A 23406-nucleotide genomic window follows, 5' to 3' on the forward strand; every position below is an offset into this window, starting at 1 on the left:
TGCCTCTGCCTTACCCATGGTCAGCAGGTCAAATTCCACATGTAACCTTTGTCTTTCCCTGTACAGTCCCTCCTCCGGTGCCTCTGCATATTGCCTGTCCACCCTCTCAACCAACCCTCTTAAGACGAACTTGATTTTCTCCAACCTTAGGAACTCCACCAGATCGCTGACCCACCCCCCCCGGTTTCAGTGTCTCAGAGTCCCTCCACTCCAGCAAAATCCGCCTCCAGGCTACCAGGGAGGCAAAGGCCAGAACATCGGCCTCTCTCGCCCCCCCAGATTCCCAGTCTTCCAACACTCCAAATATCGGCACTTCTGGACTCAGGGCCATCTTCATCCTCAACACCTCGACCATTACGTCTGCGAATCCCTGCCAGAGCCCCTTCAGTTTCTGATATGCCAGGGCACAGGGTGGAGAGGTTGCTCTCCAACATATCAGGTTCCGCCTTCGAGCGATCAACGAGGTGAAGGTTACAACATCTGCCTCCACACCGGTTTACAACCCTGGCTGATCCGACACCCCGAATATGGATTTCCCCCGCCCACAAAAACCCCAGGATCAAAGTATTGACTTTCTTAAAGAATGATTTTGGGACGAAGGTCAGGAAGTTCTAAAGGACAAATAAGAACCTCGGCGTAACCATCATCTTCATCGTCTGCACCCACCTCGCCAGCGACAGTGGCAATACATCCCACCTCTTAAAATCCCCCTTCATCTGTTCCACCAACCACGACAGATTCAACTTGTGCAGCTGCTCCCGTCCTGTGTCATCTGCGTACCCAAATATCTGAAGCTCGCTCCCACCACCGGGAACGGCAGCTCTCCCAACCTCCTCTCCTGTCCCCTGTCCTTGATTGGGAACACCTTACTCTTCCCCATGTTTAGCTTATATATGGAAAACTGGCCAAACACCTCCAGAATACCCATAATTTCCCCAGCACCTCCCAGTGGGTCCGAAATATACAGCAGGTTGTCTGCATACAACAAAACCGTGCTCAACCTCCCCCATGCACAGTCCCTCTCCAGTTCCACGACACTCAGCACCGTTACCAATGGCTCTATTGGCAAGGCAAAGAGCAACGCGGAGAGTAGGCACACCTGCTTACTCGGGGTGTAGCCCGAAGTACCCCGAGCTCACCTGATTCATCACTATCGGCACCCCTATACAACAGCTGGACCCAGCCAACAAACCTCTGCGCGAACCCAAACCGTCTGAACACATTCCACAGATACGTCCACTCCACCCGATCAAAAGCCTTCTCTGCGTCCATTGCCACTGCCAGCTCTATGCCCTGTCCCTCCGGGGACATCATTATCATGTTTAGTATTCTCTTAACATTCGCCGACAATTGCCACCCCTTTACAAACCCTGTCTAAACTTCCCCTATCACCCCCGACACACAGTCCTCGATTCATGAGGCCAGCTTCTTTGCCAGCAACTTAGCATCCATATTTAATAGCGATATCGGGTGGTAGGACCCACACTGTTCCGTATCTTTATCCTTCTTCAGTATTAGGGATATGGACACCTGCGATAATATAGAGGGGTGTTTCCCCCTTTTCTCTCTCCTCTCCTTTCCCCTCTCCTCTCCTCATTATAAGTCCTCACCAGCAAAGGCCCCAGGTCCCCCCCAAACTTCTTATAAAATTCTACAGGGAACCCATCCGGGCCTGGGGCCTACCATGCCTGCATCGCTCCATGCCCTCCATCACCTCCACCAGTCCAATGGGGGCCTCCAGCTCCTCCACCAGTACCTCCTCCACCTTCGGGAACGCTAACCCATCCAGGAACCGCCGCATTCCCCCCCCCCCCCGGGCCAGGTGCTCCAATTCATGAAGCCTCCTGTAAAACTTCTCAAATACCATATTCACCCCCACCGGGTCCAGAACCACCCTTCCCCTCCTGGCTTCATTCTTCCAATCTCCCTCGCAGCCTCCTGCTTCCTGAATTGGTGGGCCAGTATCCTCCTAGCCTTCTCCTCATACTCATACACTGCCCCCCCCGGCCCTCCGCAACTGCCCTACTGCCTTCCCCGTGGACACCAGCCCAAACTCCATATGGTGCTTCTGCCTCTCCTTCAACAACCCTGTCTCTGGGACCTCCGAATACTTCCTGTCCACCTGCAGAATCTCGTCCCCCAGCCTGGTTGTCTCTGCTCGCTCCTCCTTCTCCCGATCAATATGAACTCCCCCCACTAATCACGGACTTGAACGCCTCCCACATTGTGGGGGCTGAGACCTCACCTATATTGTTCAGTTCCACATGTGGCAACCCTCACCCGCTCACACACCTCCTCATCCGCTACCAACACTACGTCCAGTCTCCACTGTGGGTGCTGCCCCCCCCAGGCCCACTTGCAAATCCCCACCCAGTGTGATGCGTGGTCTGAGACCACAACCGGCAAGACTGAACCCGGCTACCGAGCATCCTTGTGGGCTCAGTCCACATTGAAATGGATGTATTGAGCTGACTGGGCATACAGAGTCTGAGTGACGGTGCGGATGCACCTGTGAGATCCTGGACAGGTCCCCATTCAGCGCCCGGAAGGACCCTGTGGCCTAAAGTTCAGGGTGACCGTCACCTTGACACCCACCGTGAGCCAGTGTCCTCCTCCATACCCCCATGGTGCCATGATCTGGCAGATATGTCGCACTATCTCCCTGCTCAGGCAGAGTCTTCGACAGTATGCCCTGTCCGGCAAGTCCTCAAATGACACACGGTGCCAGTACATACAAGGCCTCATGCAGCCTCTTGCACCTATTGGACAGCAGACTCTCCAGCTGCTGCAGCTCCCTCCTCCTCCAGCAACGCCAGCTTGTACAGCCACAGGGCATCCATCAGGGCTGCGGCGACTAGCAGGAAGGCCATTATTGCTTGTTGAATTCCAATATCCATTGTTGGCAGGAGGTGAAAGGCCAACATGTTAGCATGGTGCACACCCCTATGCCCAACAGGTCCACTGGGCTACATGGTGGCCCCAGTTGGCACTGCAGGATCTATCCCCATATGCCCACCATCTCCACACACTGGCTCCATTGGTGCCCAGCCCTGTGGGGCCCCTGGCCCAGGCAGCAGCCCCTGATGTGGTGGTACACTGTAGCCCCTGCCTGCCGCCCCCATAAGGGCTAGTGGTCTTTGCCCTCGAGTGGGCCACCTGATGCCCCACCAGCGGGTGGCCCTGCAGCCCATAGCCACGCTTCTCCATGTCCTACCTTCTCACCCTCTCATCGGCCACAGCGCCGGTTTCACGATTTGTAAAAACTCACGTTTGTAAAGAATGAAATTAAAGCAATAAGTGAGTAAAAATATTGGCTCAGAGCATCTGGTTGTAGAATCAGTCTGGGTGGAGCAAAAAAAGCAACATGTTTGATGGAAGCCACTGCAGTCGGCAGTAAAGAGAAACTTTGAAGGGTGAATATATACGGACTTCAGTAACACACTTGGGTTGATAAGACTACAAAAAGGTTGAAAACAGAGGAAAAAGAACAGAAAGAGAACATTTTGTGCATGTTAGCCACCAGTATCTCCTTATTCATGTTACACCATTTTAAAACTGAACAGACCCACCGATTTGGTCGCAGTCAATCTTGCCTCAAAAATCATGCTTAATATCAATAAACTGGTGAACTTCAAAACAGATACTATTAGAAGGTATGAAAGAGGCTATAGAATAAAAGCAGCATTAAACTGGCAAAGATTAACATCTACCGGGCAATCGTTATAACATCTTTACAATATATAGGCAGAACTACTTAGTTGAAGATCTTGGGGCACATTGGGTCGCTTCCTACCTATGGGCCAGAAGTTCCAGGTTAGAGTCCCACCGCAGGACTTGATGGCCAAGGAAGATGTGTTCATAACGTGGCCAACAGGTCAAGTATCAATATGCAAAAGCCTACCAACAGGCCAATGGCAGGCAGCAAGAGCAGGAGAGACACATGGTCAGCCATGCTTAATGTGGAGTGGTGCCCCTCAAGTTACAAGTCTCTGGTGACAGGCTAGCAAACTGTTCGGCAGTAATAGCTATGGAATCAGGTAAAACTCTGCCTTGTGCACAAAGTGTGGGAAGAGAAACAACAAACTTGCAGTCGGCAGATCAGAAACTTCAATCACTTCTATTTACTTCAGAAAGATCGTGAACATTTGAAGGTGACCATTGATGTTACCAGAGGAGCAAATATGCCAGGCAAAGAGACATATAATAAAAGTGCAGCAAAATGAAGCTGGTCACTTATTCCAAATGTGACACTGGACCCGGACCTAGAAGGTATTTTATCTACAATGACCTGAAACTTTCAAATCATCCTCATGGTGGCCAGTTCAAAAAATATGGATTTCCTAAAGACCAATGATTCATGATGGCAAGAGTCCAAAAGATCAGCTTTAGGACAATCTAAATTCCACCCGTCATGTGTGGGGAAGAACTTTTCTCCTGAATATCAGGCTACATAACAATATAGTACGACCATTATTTGGAGATAAATCAATGCCCGATGATGGCCAAACCTTCAGCAAAACAGATTTAAAATGAAAAAAAAAAATGCCATTACAATTTACAGACAAATGTGAAGCTAGTTAAATAACTTTCAAAAAACATTTCATTCACACATTGATTATGGGTTTATACCACTGTTCTGTACATTTAGCATTAATGAACAGCAAATACTATTTGCAATCGATCAACTTAAAAGATCAGAACCTTAAAATTAGATTGGCCCATTGGCAATGAAAGCAAACAGGCAAACTTCCAGCATATTTCCAAGTAGAGTTTCCACACTATTAGTCACGAAGTCAGGACATCGGTCACGTATTGTACAATTGTGTTAGGGCCACAAAAAACAGATGTTACAAAAATAATCTCACTATTCATGTGATGTTAATTGTAATTTGTAGCTACATTTTTGTGGAAATTGTCATGTAGGGCCAAGAGAAAATTGATCAATGTTGGGAGGGTGGTGCTGGATAGGATCTTTCAATAATATTGCAATGAGAGTGACAGTACAGTGATGGATATGGAGGCAAGGGTCTGAAATATCAAGTCAGATGAAATGTTGGTACTACTGGATATGTAGCACTGGTAGGTGGTCCAACACAAGCTTGTGACTGAGGAATTAGGTGAGTTCTATAATGTGCTGAACAAAGCTACCTCAGGTCTTGACCACAACTGCGGAAATTGTATTTCTGTCAGAAATGCAGGAACAGAAAATCCCAAGGCACTTGAGGAAGGGTTGGGACAGACAGGTGAAAGCATGGCCATTTCTGGTACAAATAAGCACAGAGCCTCAAGAAAATAGAAGTTAGGTGGGGTTACAGTGATCAGGCAGGATGGGCTGGGGGCCGAGGTGGAGTGCACTTTCAGAGGGTTGGTCCAGCTCCATGGGCCGAATGGCCTCCTTCTGCACTGTAGTAATTCTATGATTCTAAGCAAGCGGAGTTTGGGAATGGGATAAATAGACAAACCAAAGGAAAACCCAAGAACTGGATTTTAAAGTGGTGGGGAAGGAGGTGGAGTTTAGGGAGTGAATTCTAGATCGTTGTATAACAACTAGTCAGATGAAGTATCAGTATAACATTTGGAAGCCAAACCAATTCTGCATCTCTTGTTCTAAAAACAGCAGCTGGAGGACGGGTCAAGGCCAGATCATTGGCAACTCCAGAGATTAAGGTAAGCTGTTGGTATAGAAGCCAGTTTCCAGCTGTGCCCTGGCCAATATTTTTCCTTGAAGCAATGGCTTACCTAGACAAAGGTCTAAAGCTTTTCCGTATTTCATAAGTTAGCTAGGAGTTTTCAGGAGAGATCATCCTGTTAAAACAGTCGGACATTGTAGCCATTGACCACAAAACAGATCATTGGTAAAATAAAAGAAATTTGCTTTTAACAAATTGACTACCACAATCCCTAGTGTAACAGTGCCAACACAAATCAGACTACAGGAGGGATATGAATCACTTGGCTGCATGGTGTACCGAAAACAACCTCTCGAAATGTTGGAAAGACCAAGGAACTGATCATCGACTTCAGGAAGCGTAGCACGACACACACTTCCATCTGCATCAATGGCTCCGAAGTGGAGATGGTCGATAGCTTTAAGTTCCTGGGGGTCACCATCACAAACATTCTGTCCTGGTCCACTCGCGTTGATGCAACAGTCCAGAAAGCCCAACGTCTCTACTTCCTACAGTAGCAAAGGAAATTTGGCATGTCTGCATCGACTCTCACAAACTTCTCCAGATGTGCGAGGGACCATCCTATGTGGCTACATCACAGCCTGGTATGGCAATTGCTCAGTTCAAGATCGTAAGAAACTGCAGAGTGTGGTGAACTCAGCCCAACGCATCACACAAGCTTGCCACCCCCACATTGATTCTGTATACATCTCCCGTTGTCTCAGACATTATCAGAGACCCCTCCCACCAAAGCATTGCCTTCTTCCAGACCCTTCCATCAGGCAGAAGGTACAGAAGTCTGAAGACCCGCACATCCAGACATAGGAACAGCTTCTTCCCCACAGCTACAAGACTCAACGACTCCCCCTCGGACTGATCTGTTCCCTGCAAGAACACTATTCACAATGCCCTATGCTGCTCTTGCTCATGTATTTTCTTCATTTGGTGCCTTGTGCCGTACTGTAACCAATCACTGTTTGTCAATGTACCATTTGTCAATGTTCTTAGTTGATTATTTCTTTGCCTACTATGTATGTTCCCTCGGCTGCAGAAAAATACTTTGCACTGTACTTCAGTACAGGACAATAAATCAAATCAAACTTCAATGTGCTACATTGACTGTAAAGCATGATACTGTCCTATGAAATGATATGAAAGGGTGATATATAAATTAGTTATTTTCTTTCCACCTCACTTGCTTAAGCCCAAAATTGGAAGCAGAGGCAGGTGGAACAACATAGAACAAGCGGCCCTACCTTAGAAAAATGGGGTGGAGTCACTGCAGTAAACAGATTTTCCAGTGGGATAGAGTGGAACAAGGTTAGGAAACGTGCAAGAGCTACTTTAAGTAGTTTTTTTTTACCCGTATACAATTAGTTTTCAAAATAAACTCCCAAGATACAAAATACCGGGCAAATATGCTGAAAAGCCAAGATCGAATTCAGTTATATTGTTAGTCATACCATTATAAATGGAAAATTGGACAGCACTGATGCCGCACGGCGCGAGGTCCCAGGTTCGATCCCGGCTCTGGGTCACTGTCCTTGTGGAGTTTGCACATTCTCCCCGTGTCTGCGTGGGTTTCGCCCCCACAACCAAAAAAGATGTGCAGGTTAGGTGGATTGGCGACGCTAAATTGTCCCTTAATTGGAAAAAATGAATTGGGTACTCTAAATTTATTTTAAAAATAAATAGAAAGTTATTGGGGCCACGTTGTTCTGACTTTAGCTTTATTTTGATGCAAATACCCCACGGCATAAAGCAAGGCCTGACCTGCAATGGACATAGTTTCAACAGATCAAATATAAAACAAACTTTGATGCACTTAATGGCAACCCATAAGATGGGGTAGAACTTGAGCGAGAACCTCATCTGCCCATCAGAGGGGCCTGAAAAGAGGCTGATGGAGAAGGTGAAGAAAGTTGTTCATAATACATTATGCTTTTGCTTCTGGAATCTGGCTTTTAAAGTCAAATTAGATGTCAACAGTTTGAACTGAAGGTTTTTAAAGCATTTCTACAATGGGTGCAAGTTGTAACATCAATCAGAACTTGAAATGACCTGAATGGGAAACTCATACTTCTGGAGCGAGTATCAAGTTATTTTATTTGGAAAAAACTACCCACCTTGGGTTATATTTAAATTAAACAGTTGTCAAGGATAAAAATACACCGATCCAGCTAATGGGAAGGAGAGGGGAAAGAAAATAGTTTATAGAAATTAATTCCTCAGGTCATCTTTATTTGAAGGTTTTTTACCAAAATATAAATTGAATAAACCATACAAACTTCACAAAATAGTGATTTCACACATTCTAGGTAAATACCTCAATTACACAGGTAGAAACAAAATTCTCTGGCACAAGTTTAATCTCTTATTTCCAGTGATTTTTTTTCAAAGGACTAAGTTTTTGAAACAGGTCATTTCACCTCAAATCCAAACTGCATGTTGGGCGTTTCCAAGGTCCCCTATAACCGAATAAACTAAACAATCCTTATAGCTCATCTTTGCTTCTTGACAGCTTGGTTGCATGTTCTTCCACAAATTTGCTCAAAGAGTCAAGGTCTCGTTCATTCTGGTCAAATTGAATAGGATTGTCTTTATTATTACTTGGAGCAAAGTAAATGGTAGGGTATCCTTCAGTTTTATATTTATCATTTGGCACATCATTTGCTGCTGCATCCATCTTTGCGATGATCAGTTGCTCTTCATTTTTGTACTTTTTACCGAGTTCCAAATACACAGGTTCCAGTTTTTTGCAGTGCCCACACCAAGGTGCATAGAATTCTATTAGCACATCTTTCTTTTTGTCCATAACTATTTCATCAAATGTCTTGCCCACCACCACTTTTACTGGTCCTTTGTTATTCTTTGGGACTGGTTGTGACTTAACAATAGGCTTTAATTTACCTGTTTTAAGAAAAAAAGTATTTGTGAGTACATAGTCCTTTATGGAGAAAACTCAAAATGCCATCAAGCATATAAAATAGCAAGTAAAGTCACCACAGTCCCAGATGACCATAGGCTGCTTTCCCCTTTGAAGGAGAAGAGCTGACTGAGATTTAACCAGAGGATCACTACACCTCAGGTGAGGAGCAAGGTTGAGAAGATTGAAACTGCCTTACAAATCAGCTATCCAGCCAACCGAGCTAAACTATTATTTAAATAGCACTTTAGACAGGAAAACATCTTAAGGTGCTTCAGACGGGCAAGGAAAGACATAGGTGATATTAGGGTGACAAAATGCTTTAACTAGGGTTAACATTCTGCAAAAAAGGTTGAAAGACATAAATTAGGGAGGAATCCTAAAGCATTTGTTAACCCACACCAGCTGCGAAGGGAAATGGATTCCCAAAAGACAGATAGTGAGGAAATTAAGATAATTATCAGAGAAAAAGTACTAAAAAAAAATACGAACCAAAATCTGACATTCAATTGAAGGTTCACAAGATTGGACTCTAGGAAGAGAGGGTTGTCCTTGGATGAAAGGAGAAGTTTATTCTATGATAAGAAGTTGAGTAAAGTGAGTCTATATTCTCCAGTTACAAGAACAAGAGGTGATCTCATTGAAACATAAGATTCTGGAAGGATTTGACAGGGTAGACAGCGGCGGTTTTCCTGCGCTGAGGAATCTAAAACACAGGAGCAGTGTCAGGATGAAGGGAAATTATTTATGACTGTTAGGAGGATAAATTTCTTCACTAAGGTTAGGAAATCTTTGGAATAGTCTACCCCACAGGATTATTGATGTTCCATATTTTCAAGGCTGAAATAGGCAGGTTTTGTTTCAGGGTATTGAGGGATATGGGAAAGAGCTGGGAAAAGTAGAGTTGAAGCCAAAGACCAGCCATGATCTGATTGAATACTGGAGCAGGCGCCAAGGACCATGAGTCAATTGCTGCTCCTGTTAATGTTCTTGCATGAGAGTTAAGGGGTCAGCGCTGGAAAAGGAGGGGTATTAAAAAGCTATGAATTTTACACTCGAGACATAGGCGGTGGGGCAATCAGAGCTCAAGGGTCAGCAAGGATGGATGTCTGACAGTTATAAGATTTATTTAAATAGAGAGATAGCAGAATTCTGTAACAGGGATCTGGTTGTCACTGTACACGACTCAAAGATCATGTACTGTAGGAAGACAAATGGAATGCTGACATTTACTGCAAGGGGGATGGAATATAAAAGGGAAATCTTGTTACAATTGTGCAGGACATTAGTGAAACCACATCTGGTCTCATTTTCTTTGAAGGATATACATGCATTGGAAGCAGTTCAGAGAAGGTTCACTAGGCTGACTCCGACGAAAGCTTAGGCAGGTTGGGCCTAAATCCATTGGAGTTTAGAAGAGTGAGGTGATCTTATTGAAGCATATGATTTTGAAAGGACTTGACAGGGTTGATGCTGAAAATACATTTTCTCTTGTGGGAGAATCTAGAACTTGGGGCACAGTTTGAAAATAAGGGATCTCAATTGAAGACAGATGAGGAAAAATTGAGAGATGTTATTATTTCGATTTCTCTTCCAGAGAGCAGTGGGAGATGGGTTATGGAATACATCAAAGGCTGAATTAAACAGATTTTTGATTGTTGATGGTTACACGCAACAGGTAGGAATGTGAAGTTGAGACTACAATCAGATCAGCCATGAACTTATTGAATGACACAGCAGCCTTGAGTGGGCTATTTCTGCTCCAATTGCTTATGATATGCCAATTTTTTTTTTTTTTTTTTTTACATTCTAACTTACTGACTTATATCCCGTTGCTGATTCTTTGCATCTTCAACTTTTTTTTCTATCTTTGCATCAGCAAATATGACTACGATACAGTCCGTCCTTCTGATCCATGTCTATTAACATAGGTTGTAAATACTGGAGGCCCAATACAGATCCCGGTGGCATTCCACTTGTTAGTTTCCCAATCTGAAAGTGACCCATTTATCTTTTTGATTCCTGTTAGTTAGCCAATCCTATGCTAATACATTACCTCCAACATGAGGTCTTGTGCAGTGACCGCTTATGCTGCACCTTACTAAATGCCATTTGGAAATCTAAAATATATTACATCTATTTATCTACCCTGCTTATTACATCCTCAGAATGTCAATTAAGTTGACAAATATTATTTCCCTTTCACAAAACCATGTTGACTCATATTGTATTCTGATTTTCTAAATGTCTTGATATCGAATTCTTATGAATGGATTCTAGCATTTTTCAAATGATGGATGGCAGGCTAACTGGCCTATCATTTCTTATTTGTGTCTTCCTCCTTTCTTGAACAGAGGTGTTACACTTGCAATTTTGCCAATCTGCTGGGACCTTCCAGAACTAGGCATTTTGGAAGAACAGAATCAATGCATCCACGGGCTTTAAGAACCTTGGATGCAGGCCATTAGATCCAGAGGACTTGTCAACTGGCAGTGCCATTAGTTTTCCTAGTAATTCATTTCGCATCTTGTTTTTCTACTATTCTTGCAATGTTTTATTTGTCTTCTACCATGATGATAGATACAAAATACTCGTTTAAAGCCGTTGCCAGTTCCTGGTTTCCCATTAATATCCGACCTTATCCTTACGGGACTAACATTTACTTTAGTTACTCACTTCCTTACTTGTAGAAGCTTTTATTGTGTTTTTAAATTTCTTCCTAGTTCTTCTCTTATACTCCAATATCTCCCTCCTATTAATTCTTAGCCATCTTTTGCTGGTTTCTAAAGATTTCCCACTCTTGTCGGCCACCATTAATCTTGCCAGCATTCAAAGCCTTTTCTTTCAATTTGATACCATCCTTAGTTAGTTGTGGATGTTACAGTGTTCTTGTAGCGTCTTTCTTTCTCAATAGAATTTAATGTATTGGGTGTTTGGAAATATCTCCAAATGTCTGCCAGTTTCTCTACAGTCTTAGCCATTATCCTATTCCACTTTAGCCAATTCTGTCCTCAAACTTTAAATAAAGGCAACTTCAGGATTAAGACAATAGCTTCAGACCCACGCTGCTCAACCTTAAACAGAATATGACATTTCATCACTCTTACCTGGAGGATCCTTTGAGGTTATTAATTAATCCTGACTCATTACCTGGTCTAAAATAGCTTGTTCCCTGGCTAGTTCTAGAATATATTGTTCAAAGCAATTGTCCCATGGTCCTACATACAGTTTATGCACTCATTATCCAGGCTATTTTTGCCACTTTAATTCATCCAATGTACAAGATAAAAATTTCCCATGATTATTGTAGCATCTTTTTTTTTTTTTTACATATTCGTCTGACAGAGTAGCTACTGTCAGGGGGCCTATAAATAACTCCTACCAGTGATTTATCTCCATCAAAATGGATTCTGCATCCAGATGTCCAAACCAAGGTAATTTTTCACTACTGTACTGATGTCATCTTTTATTAACAAGAGCCTTGGATTCCTTTCTATCTACCGTTCCAAAACACCAAATAGACTTGAATATTCCTCAGCTGTGGTTACTTTGCAACCATATCTGGAATATCAACCATATCATACTCATTTATATTTTATTTGTACTTACAATTTAATCTGGTTTCAACTGCTTTGTGCATTCAGATAGAGACAGAATTCCATCCTTTTACCACTTTCACTACTCTGACCTTATTTGTTGGCGTAAGTCCCTTCTGGTCACACTGCTTATTATGATCTGTATTGTGAACCTGCGCTATTGTTTTGTCCTTTCTCTTCAACTTCACATATGTCCCATCTTGAATCCCCACCCCCATTCAATTTATAATAATAATCTTTATTAGTGTCACAAGTAGGCTTACATTAACACAATAATGAAATGAAAATTAAATGAAAATCATTTATTGTCACAAGTGGGCTTCAAATGAAGTTACTGTGAAAAGCCCAGAGTCGCCACATTCCGGCGCCTGTTCGGGGAGGCTGGTACGAGAATTGAACCGTGCTGCTGGCGTGCCTTGGTCTGCTTTCAAAGCCAGCGATTTAGCCCAGTGTGCTAAACCAGCCCCAATGAAGTTACTGTGAAAAGCCCCAAGTCGTCACACTACAGCACCTGTTTGGGTACCCGGAGGGAGAATTCAGAATGCCCAATTCACCTAACAAGCACGTCTATCAGGACTTGTGGGAGGAAACCGGAGCACCTGGGAGGAAACCCCCAGACACGGAGAGAACATGCAGACTCCACAGTGACCCTGGCGCTGTGAAGCAACAATGTTAACGACTGTGAAACCATTCTCGCCACCTGAAGCCCTCGTTATACAATTCACAAGTACACAGGTCCCAGCACAGCCCTAATGGTACAGTTCCCTCTTTCCCCAGAACTGGTGTCACTGCCACATGAATCAATCTCCATTTCTCCCAGAGCAACGTTTGAGCCATGCATTAAACTCTGGTCGTGTTTAGCCTATGCAATTTGCTCATGGCCCAGGTAGTAATGCAGAAAGTATTACCTTTGTGGTTCTGCTTTTTAATTTAGTTCTTGGTTGCTCAAGCAGAATCTCTTTCTGTTAATCTAAATGATAACTTGAGAAAACTTACCAGAAGGATTATCGCCTGCATCAAATTTCCCATGTTAGCACTCATACCCTTCCAGGCTTCATCACATTGTGGTGCTTTACTGATAGCAAAACTGGTCTAAAGAGAGCTGATGACTCTCGTACCCAAATTGCAACTGCTAAGTCAGCTTCCCACTATAATTATTCAGAGCTAATTGATCGGAAACCATTCAGCCCCTCGAGCCGGTCTTGACATTCAATGCGATCATGGCTGATCTGTGACCGAACTTCAGATAGATAAATGCTACTGCCACAGTTTCTGTTAGTTAGGCTCCTTAACCAATTTGCAGTTTTAAAATTGTCAGAATCTGACTGCTAATCTAAAGTATAGCTCAAGAAAAACTACTAGAGAAATTCCATGTTACATCATTTCTCCATGCGAGTATCTTGTCACACTCTGGATAAGATTGAAGATATTGAAGACATTGTACCTTTTTTAAATGCCATTACAAATTCTCTCAGTATATCAGAATCAAATTCTTCCGGTTCCATTGCATATTTTTTGCCAGCTACATCCAGAATTGCCACATTCACTTCTTCACCACTGTCTGCCAGACCCAGGCTATTTAGTTCTGATGAATAATCCTCTTCGTCAGCAATTGCAAAAGTATAGTCGGGGAAGTCCTTTGCTACATCCAATACTTTTTTCCGCCAATATAGTGTAGCTGAAAGTACAAATAATATACAAGTATTAGCTTAACATTAAACAGTTTGCACTTAATTTGAGTAAATTCCACTGAATGTGGAAAAGTTGTCGCCATGTGTGGCACTCCCACAAACAATAGCAGCAACCACTTGTTTTTTTTTTATAATGACGCCAACAATTGTGTAGTGTTTTTCACATGAATACTGGAGGAAATAAAGCCTGGAGATAAATAAAGTGGGAGCCGGAGGAGAGTTGCAAGGACAAGAATAGGTGGAGTGAGGGACTTGGATAGTAGCAGTAAATCTAAGTCAAAAGGGCAGGGAGTACACCTATAAGTAATATTATACAGTAAAGAGAGACCATTGTATATCTATCATAGATGTGCTGGTGCAAATAGAAGGACGAAGCAGTCTATATCACAGATGGAATTAAAAAGCAGTGTTGATTAGACTGAATTTCATTACCTGCAACCAGTCAGTGCTAAGAAATATCAAATCTGTGCACCATCTTACTCAGCCTATGAAAGCAACTACCTATACAGGTCAACCTGCAGTTACTAAAATAAAGCTTTAGGTGAGACAGCAATACAAGCAGAAACATTTAGTTTTATGCGAAGAACAATGGAGAAGAATAAACTAATAGACAAAGGCAGAAGATAGGTTCAGAAAGAGATTCAGAAAGAAAGATGGCGCCGGAGTGAGGCGACTTCTTGCAAGCTGCGCCCAGCATGCCCTCTAATTCTATCTTTTACTGTCGTTCTATGTTTCTAAAACTTCATTCTAACTCTTTAAAACTCTAACAATGTTCTAATTCAATTACTTTCAGATTTAGCGATCTTAGGAACCTGGAGACACCTGAAACTGCCGACCTGAAATCGACCCGGAGCAGCCGACCACATGAGAGCAGCTGCCAGAGCTGCAGTCCCAGGCCTGGGAATTCCCCGACAGCGGCTGCCAGAGACCAGGAAAACACCCTAGAAGCCAGGGCCTTCATTCTACAAGCTCTGTGACCTGGAAAACACCACAGAAGCCAGGACCTACACTCTGCTGCTCTCCAACGACCAGACCAGCATCGCAGCAGCTGCAGTCCCCCTCCCCTCCCCCCAAGCTTCCAACCCCACTGACCCAGAGAGCTGCGACCCCCTGCAGGCCCCAAGCACTCCTTCCACTCTTCTTCACCCCCCCCCCCCCCCCACCCCTCCCCAGTCACCCCAAACTCCTAAAAATCAACTCGCAAAGCCTAACGATCACTAATACTGCTCTTTCAAATTTACTTGCAGGTTTAGCGATCCTCCGTCCTCTGAAGGAAGACCGTGATCTGGAAAGGACCCTGCGGACCCCAACACACTGACCCGGCCATCGCCTCATCCGCAACGCGATCCCAGAGATGTCATCCACTTATCGGCCTTCTGGACATCCACCAACCTGTGAAGACAAACCGCAGCCCGACGGCGACCCGGAACGCTCGACCGCGCAGACCCACCTACCGACGCAGGAACCGCAAGCAAGGGAACAAATCCTCCATCCACACACCGACCGGAGTGAATAACCTCATTGGACACAACTATTCCCTAAACACTGCATACTCTCACCGTCTCCCAGGCTTGAAAAGAAGCAGTCACTCCAGGAAGCGTGGAAAACATGCAGGCCCGCAGGTGAGAGTGGAACAACACGGCCCCACAGCCCCTTTGCCTAGCTTACTCCGAGCTAATGTACAATCTCTAGAAAACAAGCTAGACGAACTTAAAGCCAGACTCACTTTTCAAAGAGAACTAAGGGACTGCTGTGTGCTCTGTTTCACGGAGACATGGCTCACTCCTGTTTCACCGGACTGTGCCCTACAACCAGAGGATATCTCAATCCACCGAATGGACCGTACGACGGCCTCAGAAAAGGCAAGGGAAGGTGGGGTCCGCCTCCTAATCAACACCTCCTGGTGCCTAGCTGTAGCAACACTGGTGAGTTTCTGCTCCCAGGACCTAGAAAAACTGATGTTAAAATGCCACCCCTACCACCTTCCACGGGAGTTCAGCTCAGTTATCCTGACGGCAGTTTACATCCCACCCCATGCGAACGTGAAAATCGCACTGGACGAAATATTCACCACCACAAATAGCCTTGAAACGAAACATCCCGAGGCCTTGTTCATTGTAGCTGGGGACTTTCAATCAGGCCAAGCTCAAGAGCATACTACCAAGTTACCACCAACACATCATCTGTTCCACCAGAGGCCCAAACACCCCGGACCACTGCTACACAAATATCAAACATGCCTACCGCTCTATCGCCCGCCCACACTGGCAAATCTGACACAAGGCTGTACTCTTGCTCCCGGCTTATAAGCAAAAACTGAAGCGGGAGAATCCATCAAAGAAAGTCATGCATTGTTGGTCTGAGGAATCGGACGATCTCCTACGGTACTGTGTGGTCAGTGGACTGGTCAGAATCTAAAAACTCTGCGACCAGCCTGAACGAGTACGCCATTACAGTAACTGACTTCATTAGTAAGCGTGTAGAAGACTGTGTGCCAAAGAAGCAAATCCACGTGTTTCACAACCGGAAACCCTGGATGAACAGGGATATCAACTGCTTGCTGAAGTCTGGGTCTGAGGCGTTCAAGTCAGACAACCCTGACCTCTACAAGAAAGCCAGATATGATCTAAAGAAATCCATCAAAGATGCCAAAAGACCCAGTACCGGACCAAGCTCGAGTCCCAGGCTAGCCACATGGATCCCCACCGTCTATGGCAAGGTCTGCAAGACATAACGGGCTACAAGATGAAGGCATGTAAAATCGTTGGCTCCAACGCACCCCTCCCTGATGAGCTCAACGCATTCTATGCCCGCTTTGAGCAAGAGGTCAGGGAGAGCAAGCCCTCCACTCCAGAAGCCGCGGATGAACTTGTATCCGAGATCACCACTGCAGACGTCAGAGCAGCCTTCTCGAAGGTCAACCCACTGGCCCGGGTGGGGTACCTGGATGAGCACTCAAGTCTTGTGCAGATCAGCTGGCGGGGGTATTCACAGACATCTTCAACCTCTCTTTACAACAATCCGATGTCCCTATATGCTTCAAGAAGACGACCATCATCCCTGTACCAAAAATGTCAAGCAACGCGCCTTAATCACTATCGTCCAGTGGCTCGGGTATCCATCATCATGAAGTGCTTCGAAAGGTTAGTAATGGCACGAATCAACTCCAGCCTCCCGGATTACCTTGATCCACTACAGTTCGCCTACCGCTGCAACAGGTCCACAGCAGAGGCCATCTCCATGGCCCTGCACTCTACCCTGGAACACCTAGATAACAAAGACACCTATGTCAGACTTCTATTTATCGACTACAGCTCAGCCTTCAACACCATCATTCCTACGAAACTCATCTCTAAACTCCGTGGCCTTGGCCTCGGCATTCCCTCTGACTGGATTCTGAACTTTCTAACCCACAGGCCACAATCAGTAAAGATAGGCAACAACACCTCCTCCACGATCATCCTCAACACCGGTGCCCCACAAGGCTGTGTCCTCAGTCCCCTACTTACTCCTTATACACCTATGACTGTGGCGCCAAATTCCCCTCGAACTCGATTTTCAAATTTGCTGATGACACCACCGTAGTGGATCAGATTTCAAACAATGACGAGACAGAGTACAGGAATGAGATAGAGAATCTGGTGAACTGGTACAGCGACAATAATCTCTCCCTCAATGTCAACAAAACAAAGGAGATTTTCATCGACTTCAGGATGCGTAGTGGAGAACACGCTCCGGTCTACATCAATGGGAACGAAGTTGAAAGGGTCGAGAGCTTCAAGTTTTTAAGTGTCCAGATCACCAACAGACTGTTCTGGTCCCCCCATGCCGTCCCCCCATGCCGACACTATAGTTAAAAAAGCCCACCAACGACTCTACTTTCTCCGAAGACTAAGGAAATTTGGCATGTCAGCTACGACCCTCACCAACTTCTACAGATGCACCATAGAAAGCATTCTTCCTGGTTGTATCACAGCTTGGTACGGAGCCTGCTCTGCCCAAGACCTCAGGAAACTACAAAAGGTTGGGAATGTAACCCAGTCCATCACGCAAACCAGCCTTCCATCCATTGACTCGATCTATAATTCCCACTGCCTCAGAAAGGCAGCCAGCATAATTAAGAACCCCACGCACTCCAGATATACTCGCTTCAACCTTCTTCCATCAGCAAAAAGATACCAAAGTTTGAGGTCACGGACCAACCGACTCAAGAACAGCTTCTTCCCTACTGCCATCAGACGTTTGAATGGACCTACCTCGTATTAAGTTGATCTTTTCTCTACACCTTGCTAAAACTGTAACATTATGTTCTGCAGTCTCTCCTTCCTTCCCTACGTACGGTATGCATTGTTTGTACAGCATGCAAGAAGCAATACTTTTCACTGTATACTAATACATGACAATAATAAATCAAATCAGAATGAGGAGAAAAAATTAGCCAGTTGTTTAGAATTTTTTGTTGGTGATTTTGGCCAGTAGACTTGGGTGGATTAGAAACAGGACTGGAAGGATTAATAAAAGGTGTGAAAACACAACCAGGTAACTACAATGTATTTAAGGATCCCAGGAGAGAAATCTCAGTTTTCACAAACTACAATTTTCAAATACGGAGACTTTTTCCACAAGGGCTGTATGAAATGAAACCCAGGCTATTAAAAGAAACCAGGGAGGAAACAGTGGATGCTCAAACCATCATTTACCGAGCCTCACTGGATACAGAGGAATCGAGGACTGCTAACACTCCCTTTGTTTAAGAATGGAACAAGCGATAGACAGAATAATTACCCTTGTCGGGCAAACTGTTGAAGTAATTCTGAGAGACAGGATAAATCATTTAGAAAGGCACCGAGTAATCAAGGACAGTCAGCATACATTTAAGGGAAGATCTGACCAACTTGACTGAAATTTTGGAAGTGGCATCAAGGGGGATTTATCAGAATAGTGCAGTTAATGTGGTCTACGTGGATTTCAGCAAGGCTTTTGACAATGTTTCACATGACTAATTAAAGAGCTTGTGGAATCCAGTGGAATGTAACAAGCTGGTCCAAAATTGGCTCAGTGGCAGGAAATAAACTCTTACTGGATGTCTTTGCAACTGGAAAACGGTTTCAAATGGGGTTCTGAAGGGCTCAGTACTTTTTGCGGTATATTAAAATGATTCTGATTTAAGTGTAGGGGCATGATCAAGTTTGCAAATAACGCAAAAATTGGCTATGTGGGTTTGGAAGCTGTGGCCTGCAAGAAGATATCAATGGACCAGTAATGTGATCAGAAAGTGGTAAATGAAATTCAACACAGAAGAGAGATGGATGTAGGAAGGTCAAATAAGGCAAAGGTATTCACAATAAATGAAAGATTGTGATATGCAGAGGAAATGAGGGACCTTTGAATGCATGTCCACAGTTTCCTGAAGGTAGCAGGGCATGTCATAAGCTGAGGATGCAAGAGCTGGGGACGGTTATGTTGGAGCTATATAAAGCACTAGTTAGGACACAACTGGAGTAGTGTGTGTAGTTCTGATCACCTCAATTACAGAAAGGAATGTAATTGTACTAGAGAGCGTACAGAGGTTTAGGAGATTGCTGCCAGGACTGGAATATTGCAGCTACAAGAAAAGATTGGATAGGCTGGAGTTGTTTTCCTTGGAACAGAGGAAGCTGGGAGGAGATTTGATGGAGCTCTACAAGTTATACGATGCTTGGATAGACTTGATGCAAAGTATCTGTTGCTTTTAGCAGAGACATCTCCGGCATAGATTTAATGTGACTGGTAGGAGGATTAGTAGGGAGATGTGAAGAAAAATGTTTCCACGCAGAGGGTGGTCGGGATCTGAAACACTGCCTGAAAGGGTAGGGGAGGCAGAAACCCATGACTCAATTACAAGATGTCTCGATGTACACCTGAAGTCCCATGAACTCCATGGCTACAAACCAAGTGCTGGAAAATGAGTGCTGGGTGGTTTGTTTTTTAGGCAGTGGCCTTCTACATCACAAATATTTCTAGATTTTTCCAAATATCTGAATGGGAGGAATATGGGGGTGTGGTGTGAGTGCACAGTAAATGAATTTCTCCTTGGGAGAGCCACCAGACAAGTATGCATTTTCACTAGAGGGAGTGGCATCAGTCCATTCCCTTCCTCATCCAGAAACATCTAACATGAATAGTATATACACAGAACATTCTTTGCATCAGTTTTCACCAAAGAAAATGACTTTGTGAAAGATGATTCTTAGGTAGGGCGTGTGGACAGTCTGGGTCATGTTGACATCAAAAAGATGGTGGTATTGAGTGTTTTAAAAGATATTAAGGAAGATAAAGTCTCCCGGGCTGGGCTGGATGGGATTTACCTCGACTACTGAGGGAAGCAAAAGAGAAAATTGCTGGGGCCTCAACTGACATCTTTGGGAGGGGATATCCCAGAGGACTGGAAAATAGCTGATGTGGTACCACTGTTTAAGAAAGGTAGCAGGGGTAATCCAGGAAACTATAGGCCGGTGAGCCTCACGTCGGTAGTAGGTAAATGATTATAGAGAATTCTCAGGGACAGGGCTTATACCCATTTGGAAACAAATGGACTCATCAGCAATAGACAGCATGATTTTGTGATGGGGAGGTTATGCATCACAAACTATTTTAAAAATAAATTTACCCAATCACTTTTTCCAATTATGGGGTAATTTAGCGTGGCCAATCCACCTACCCTGCACATCTTTGGGTTGTGGGGGCGAAACGCACACAAACATGGGGAGAATGTGCAAACTCCACACGGACAGTGACCCAGAGCCGGGGTCGAACCTGGGACCTCAGCGCCCAGAGACAGTAATGCTAACCACTGAGCCACCGTGCTGCCCGTGCATCACTAACTTGATAGAGTTTTTTTGAGGTGACAAAGGTGATTGCTAAGGGGAGAGTGGTGGATGTTGTTTACATGGACTTCAGTAAAGCTTTTGACAAGGTGCCTCATGACAGACTGATACACAAGATGAAGTCACATGGGATCAGAGGCGAGATGGATACAGAACTGGCTCGGTCACAGAAGGCAAAGGGTAGCAGTAGAAGGGTGTTTTTCTGAAATGGAAGGTTTTTGACAAGGTGCCTCATGACAGATGATACACACGATGAAGTCACATGGGATCAGAGGCGAGATGGCAGGATGGATACAGAACTGGCTCGGTCACAGAAGGCAAAGGGTAGCAGTAGAAGGGTGTTTTTCTGAATGGAAGGTTGTGACTAGTGGTGTTCCACAGGGATCTGTGCTGGGGTCTCTTGCTTGTAGTATACATAAACGATTTGAAGGAAACTGTAGCTGGTCTAAGGTTGGTGGAATGACAGCTGGTGTTGAGGATTGCAAGAGGACACAGTAGGACATAGGTTGGAGACTTGGGCAGAGAAATGGAAAATGGTGTTTAATCCGGACAAGTGTGCGGTAATGCATTTTGGTAGGTAACATAAGTGGGGAAATATACACTAAATAGCAAAACTCTTGGGAATATAGAAAGTCAGAGATCTGGGCATGTGGGTCCACAGAAGTGGCGACACAAATGAACAAGGTAGTCAAGAAAGCATACGGAATGCTTGCCTTCATTGGACAGGGCATCGAATATAAAAGGCTGCACTTGGAATATTGCACACAATTCTGGTTGGCACACTACCAGAAGGATGTGGAGGCTTTGGAAAGAGTGCAGAGGAGGTTTACCAGGACGTGGGCTATGTGGAGAAGCTGAATAGACTGACAAATTCATTGAAGTACGGAAGTTGAGGGGTGACCTGATAGAGGTCTCAAGATTATGAGGGGCATGGATAGAGTGGATGGGCAGGCATTCTTTCTCAGGGTGGAGGGGCCAGTCACAAGAGGGCATAGGTTTAAGATCCGTGGGGCAAAGTTTAGGGATGATGTGCAAAGTGGGTATTAATGTTTTATTTTTTACACGGTGGTGAGTGCCTGGAACGCGTTGCCTGGGGAGGTTGTGGAAGCAGATGCCTTTTCATTCATAAGGCATCTTGACAAATATATGGATAGGATGGGTATAGAGGGATACTGCACTAGGAAGTGCTGAGGGTTTTGGCCAAGGGTGGTATCATGATTGGTACAGGTTTGGAGGGCTGAAGGGCCTGTTCTGGTGCTGTATTGTTCTTGTTCTTATTTCTGGTCTACATGGTGGCCATTTGTTCAAGGAACTAACTACAAAGTACCAGTCTATTATGGAAAGGATTGTGGTTGTAAGTGTTTTGATTCTATTTGGAATAATGCCCAATATTGGAAGAAACCAAAAACTTACTCATGTGTTTTAAAATGCTGTGATTATACTCACCCACACGATAATCAAAACTGAAATCTACACCATAGTACACCACCACTAATGGGCGCTTGCTGTATCGCTTTGCATCATTACTTTGCTTACGATGCCCAACTAAAGGCACAGCATTATTTGTAATAAAGTCAGTCACTTCAGAATGAGGTAATATGTCCTGCAACAATATATTGAGGATTGAGTTCCATAAATGCAAGTTAATTCATAACGCAACAATACAAGATTAATATTTCAGCTAAAATTGGAAAGTAGAATACAATTTTGAGTGGGGCAAATGTGAAAAGGAGTGAAGGCAGCATTTAGTCTATTTAAAGGCAACAGAAAACGTCTTAATCTTTCTCATCAGACAATAGGAGCTCATAATTAAACTGTAAAGTCCTGTGGCAGGATGAAGTTGACACATGCATAGGGGAGGATGGAAGTAGGTTGGAGTGTTATGAAACTATTATCTAGTGTTAGAATAAAAGGTTGTAAATCCTTGTTTGTTCAGAGTTTCCTTTTTAATTGCTGCCCCGCTGAGTGCCTTTAATCTAAAGTTCTTGCTGGTTGCTGCCACACAGATTTTTGCTTAAACAACAGACGTTAGGCAAATCGAAACATCCCTGGTCTAATGGATTAGCCAGGACTGTCCTTTTCGGTTCTGCGGTAGAGCCCGTGATGTCAGTTTAATAGACTTGGCAAGCAGCCAATCAGTGAATCTGAAATTGTCGTTGCTTGTGATTAGTGGAGCCATTCAGAATCTTCCGGAAGAAAGCAGGTTATTTGAAGAGCCCCATTTTGTCACGAGTTCTGAGAGAAGAGATTCAGCCAGGAAGCAGCTGTAAGGCACTCTCTGCCAGACAATTGAAAGGCTGCAAGGCAGACCTGGGAAGGCACTCCTATTTTAAAAGATACAGGCAGCAATCCGATCTGTGAAGGGACCTTCAGGAGTGCAAGGGTGCAAGCAGTTTCTCGCCAGGCATGTAATATATCGTCCTCTGTCTGGGAAGAACCCAAACTGAGAACACATTATAATACTGCCGTGTTTTCTGCACAAACGGAAAAGCCTGTAAAATCCTCTGGTGTATCTCAGGGAGACAGAGGCTCCATCTGGTGGTCAACGGTCAGAATTGCACCAACCTGAATTTCTTATTTAAACCAATTTCCCAGAGGATTGCATTCGGAGAAGACCAGCATCTATACAGGCCACAACCGCAGCATCGAAAATTCATC

The 23406-nt window shown here is 44.4% G+C and overlaps 1 protein-coding gene across 1 annotated transcript in view; it reads right to left on the reverse strand.

Annotated features, from left to right (window-relative positions):
* Positions 1 to 7889: 7889 nt before the first annotated feature.
* Positions 7890 to 23406, reverse strand: part of pdia4 (protein disulfide isomerase family A, member 4) — a 45800-nt gene continuing 30283 nt past the window's right edge. Inside the window, exons 8-10 of the mRNA XM_072508825.1 lie at positions 22195 to 22351; positions 13636 to 13869; positions 7890 to 8579 (exon numbers count right to left, since the gene is read on the reverse strand). Coding sequence (XP_072364926.1) covers positions 8164 to 8579; positions 13636 to 13869; positions 22195 to 22351 — 807 coding nt within the window. The 3' untranslated portion in view covers positions 7890 to 8163. The remainder of the gene's footprint in view (positions 8580 to 13635; positions 13870 to 22194; positions 22352 to 23406) is intronic.

The sequence above is a fragment of the Scyliorhinus torazame genome, chromosome 6 (assembly GCF_047496885.1).
Source record: "Scyliorhinus torazame isolate Kashiwa2021f chromosome 6, sScyTor2.1, whole genome shotgun sequence".
Taxonomy (NCBI): domain Eukaryota; kingdom Metazoa; phylum Chordata; class Chondrichthyes; order Carcharhiniformes; family Scyliorhinidae; genus Scyliorhinus; species Scyliorhinus torazame.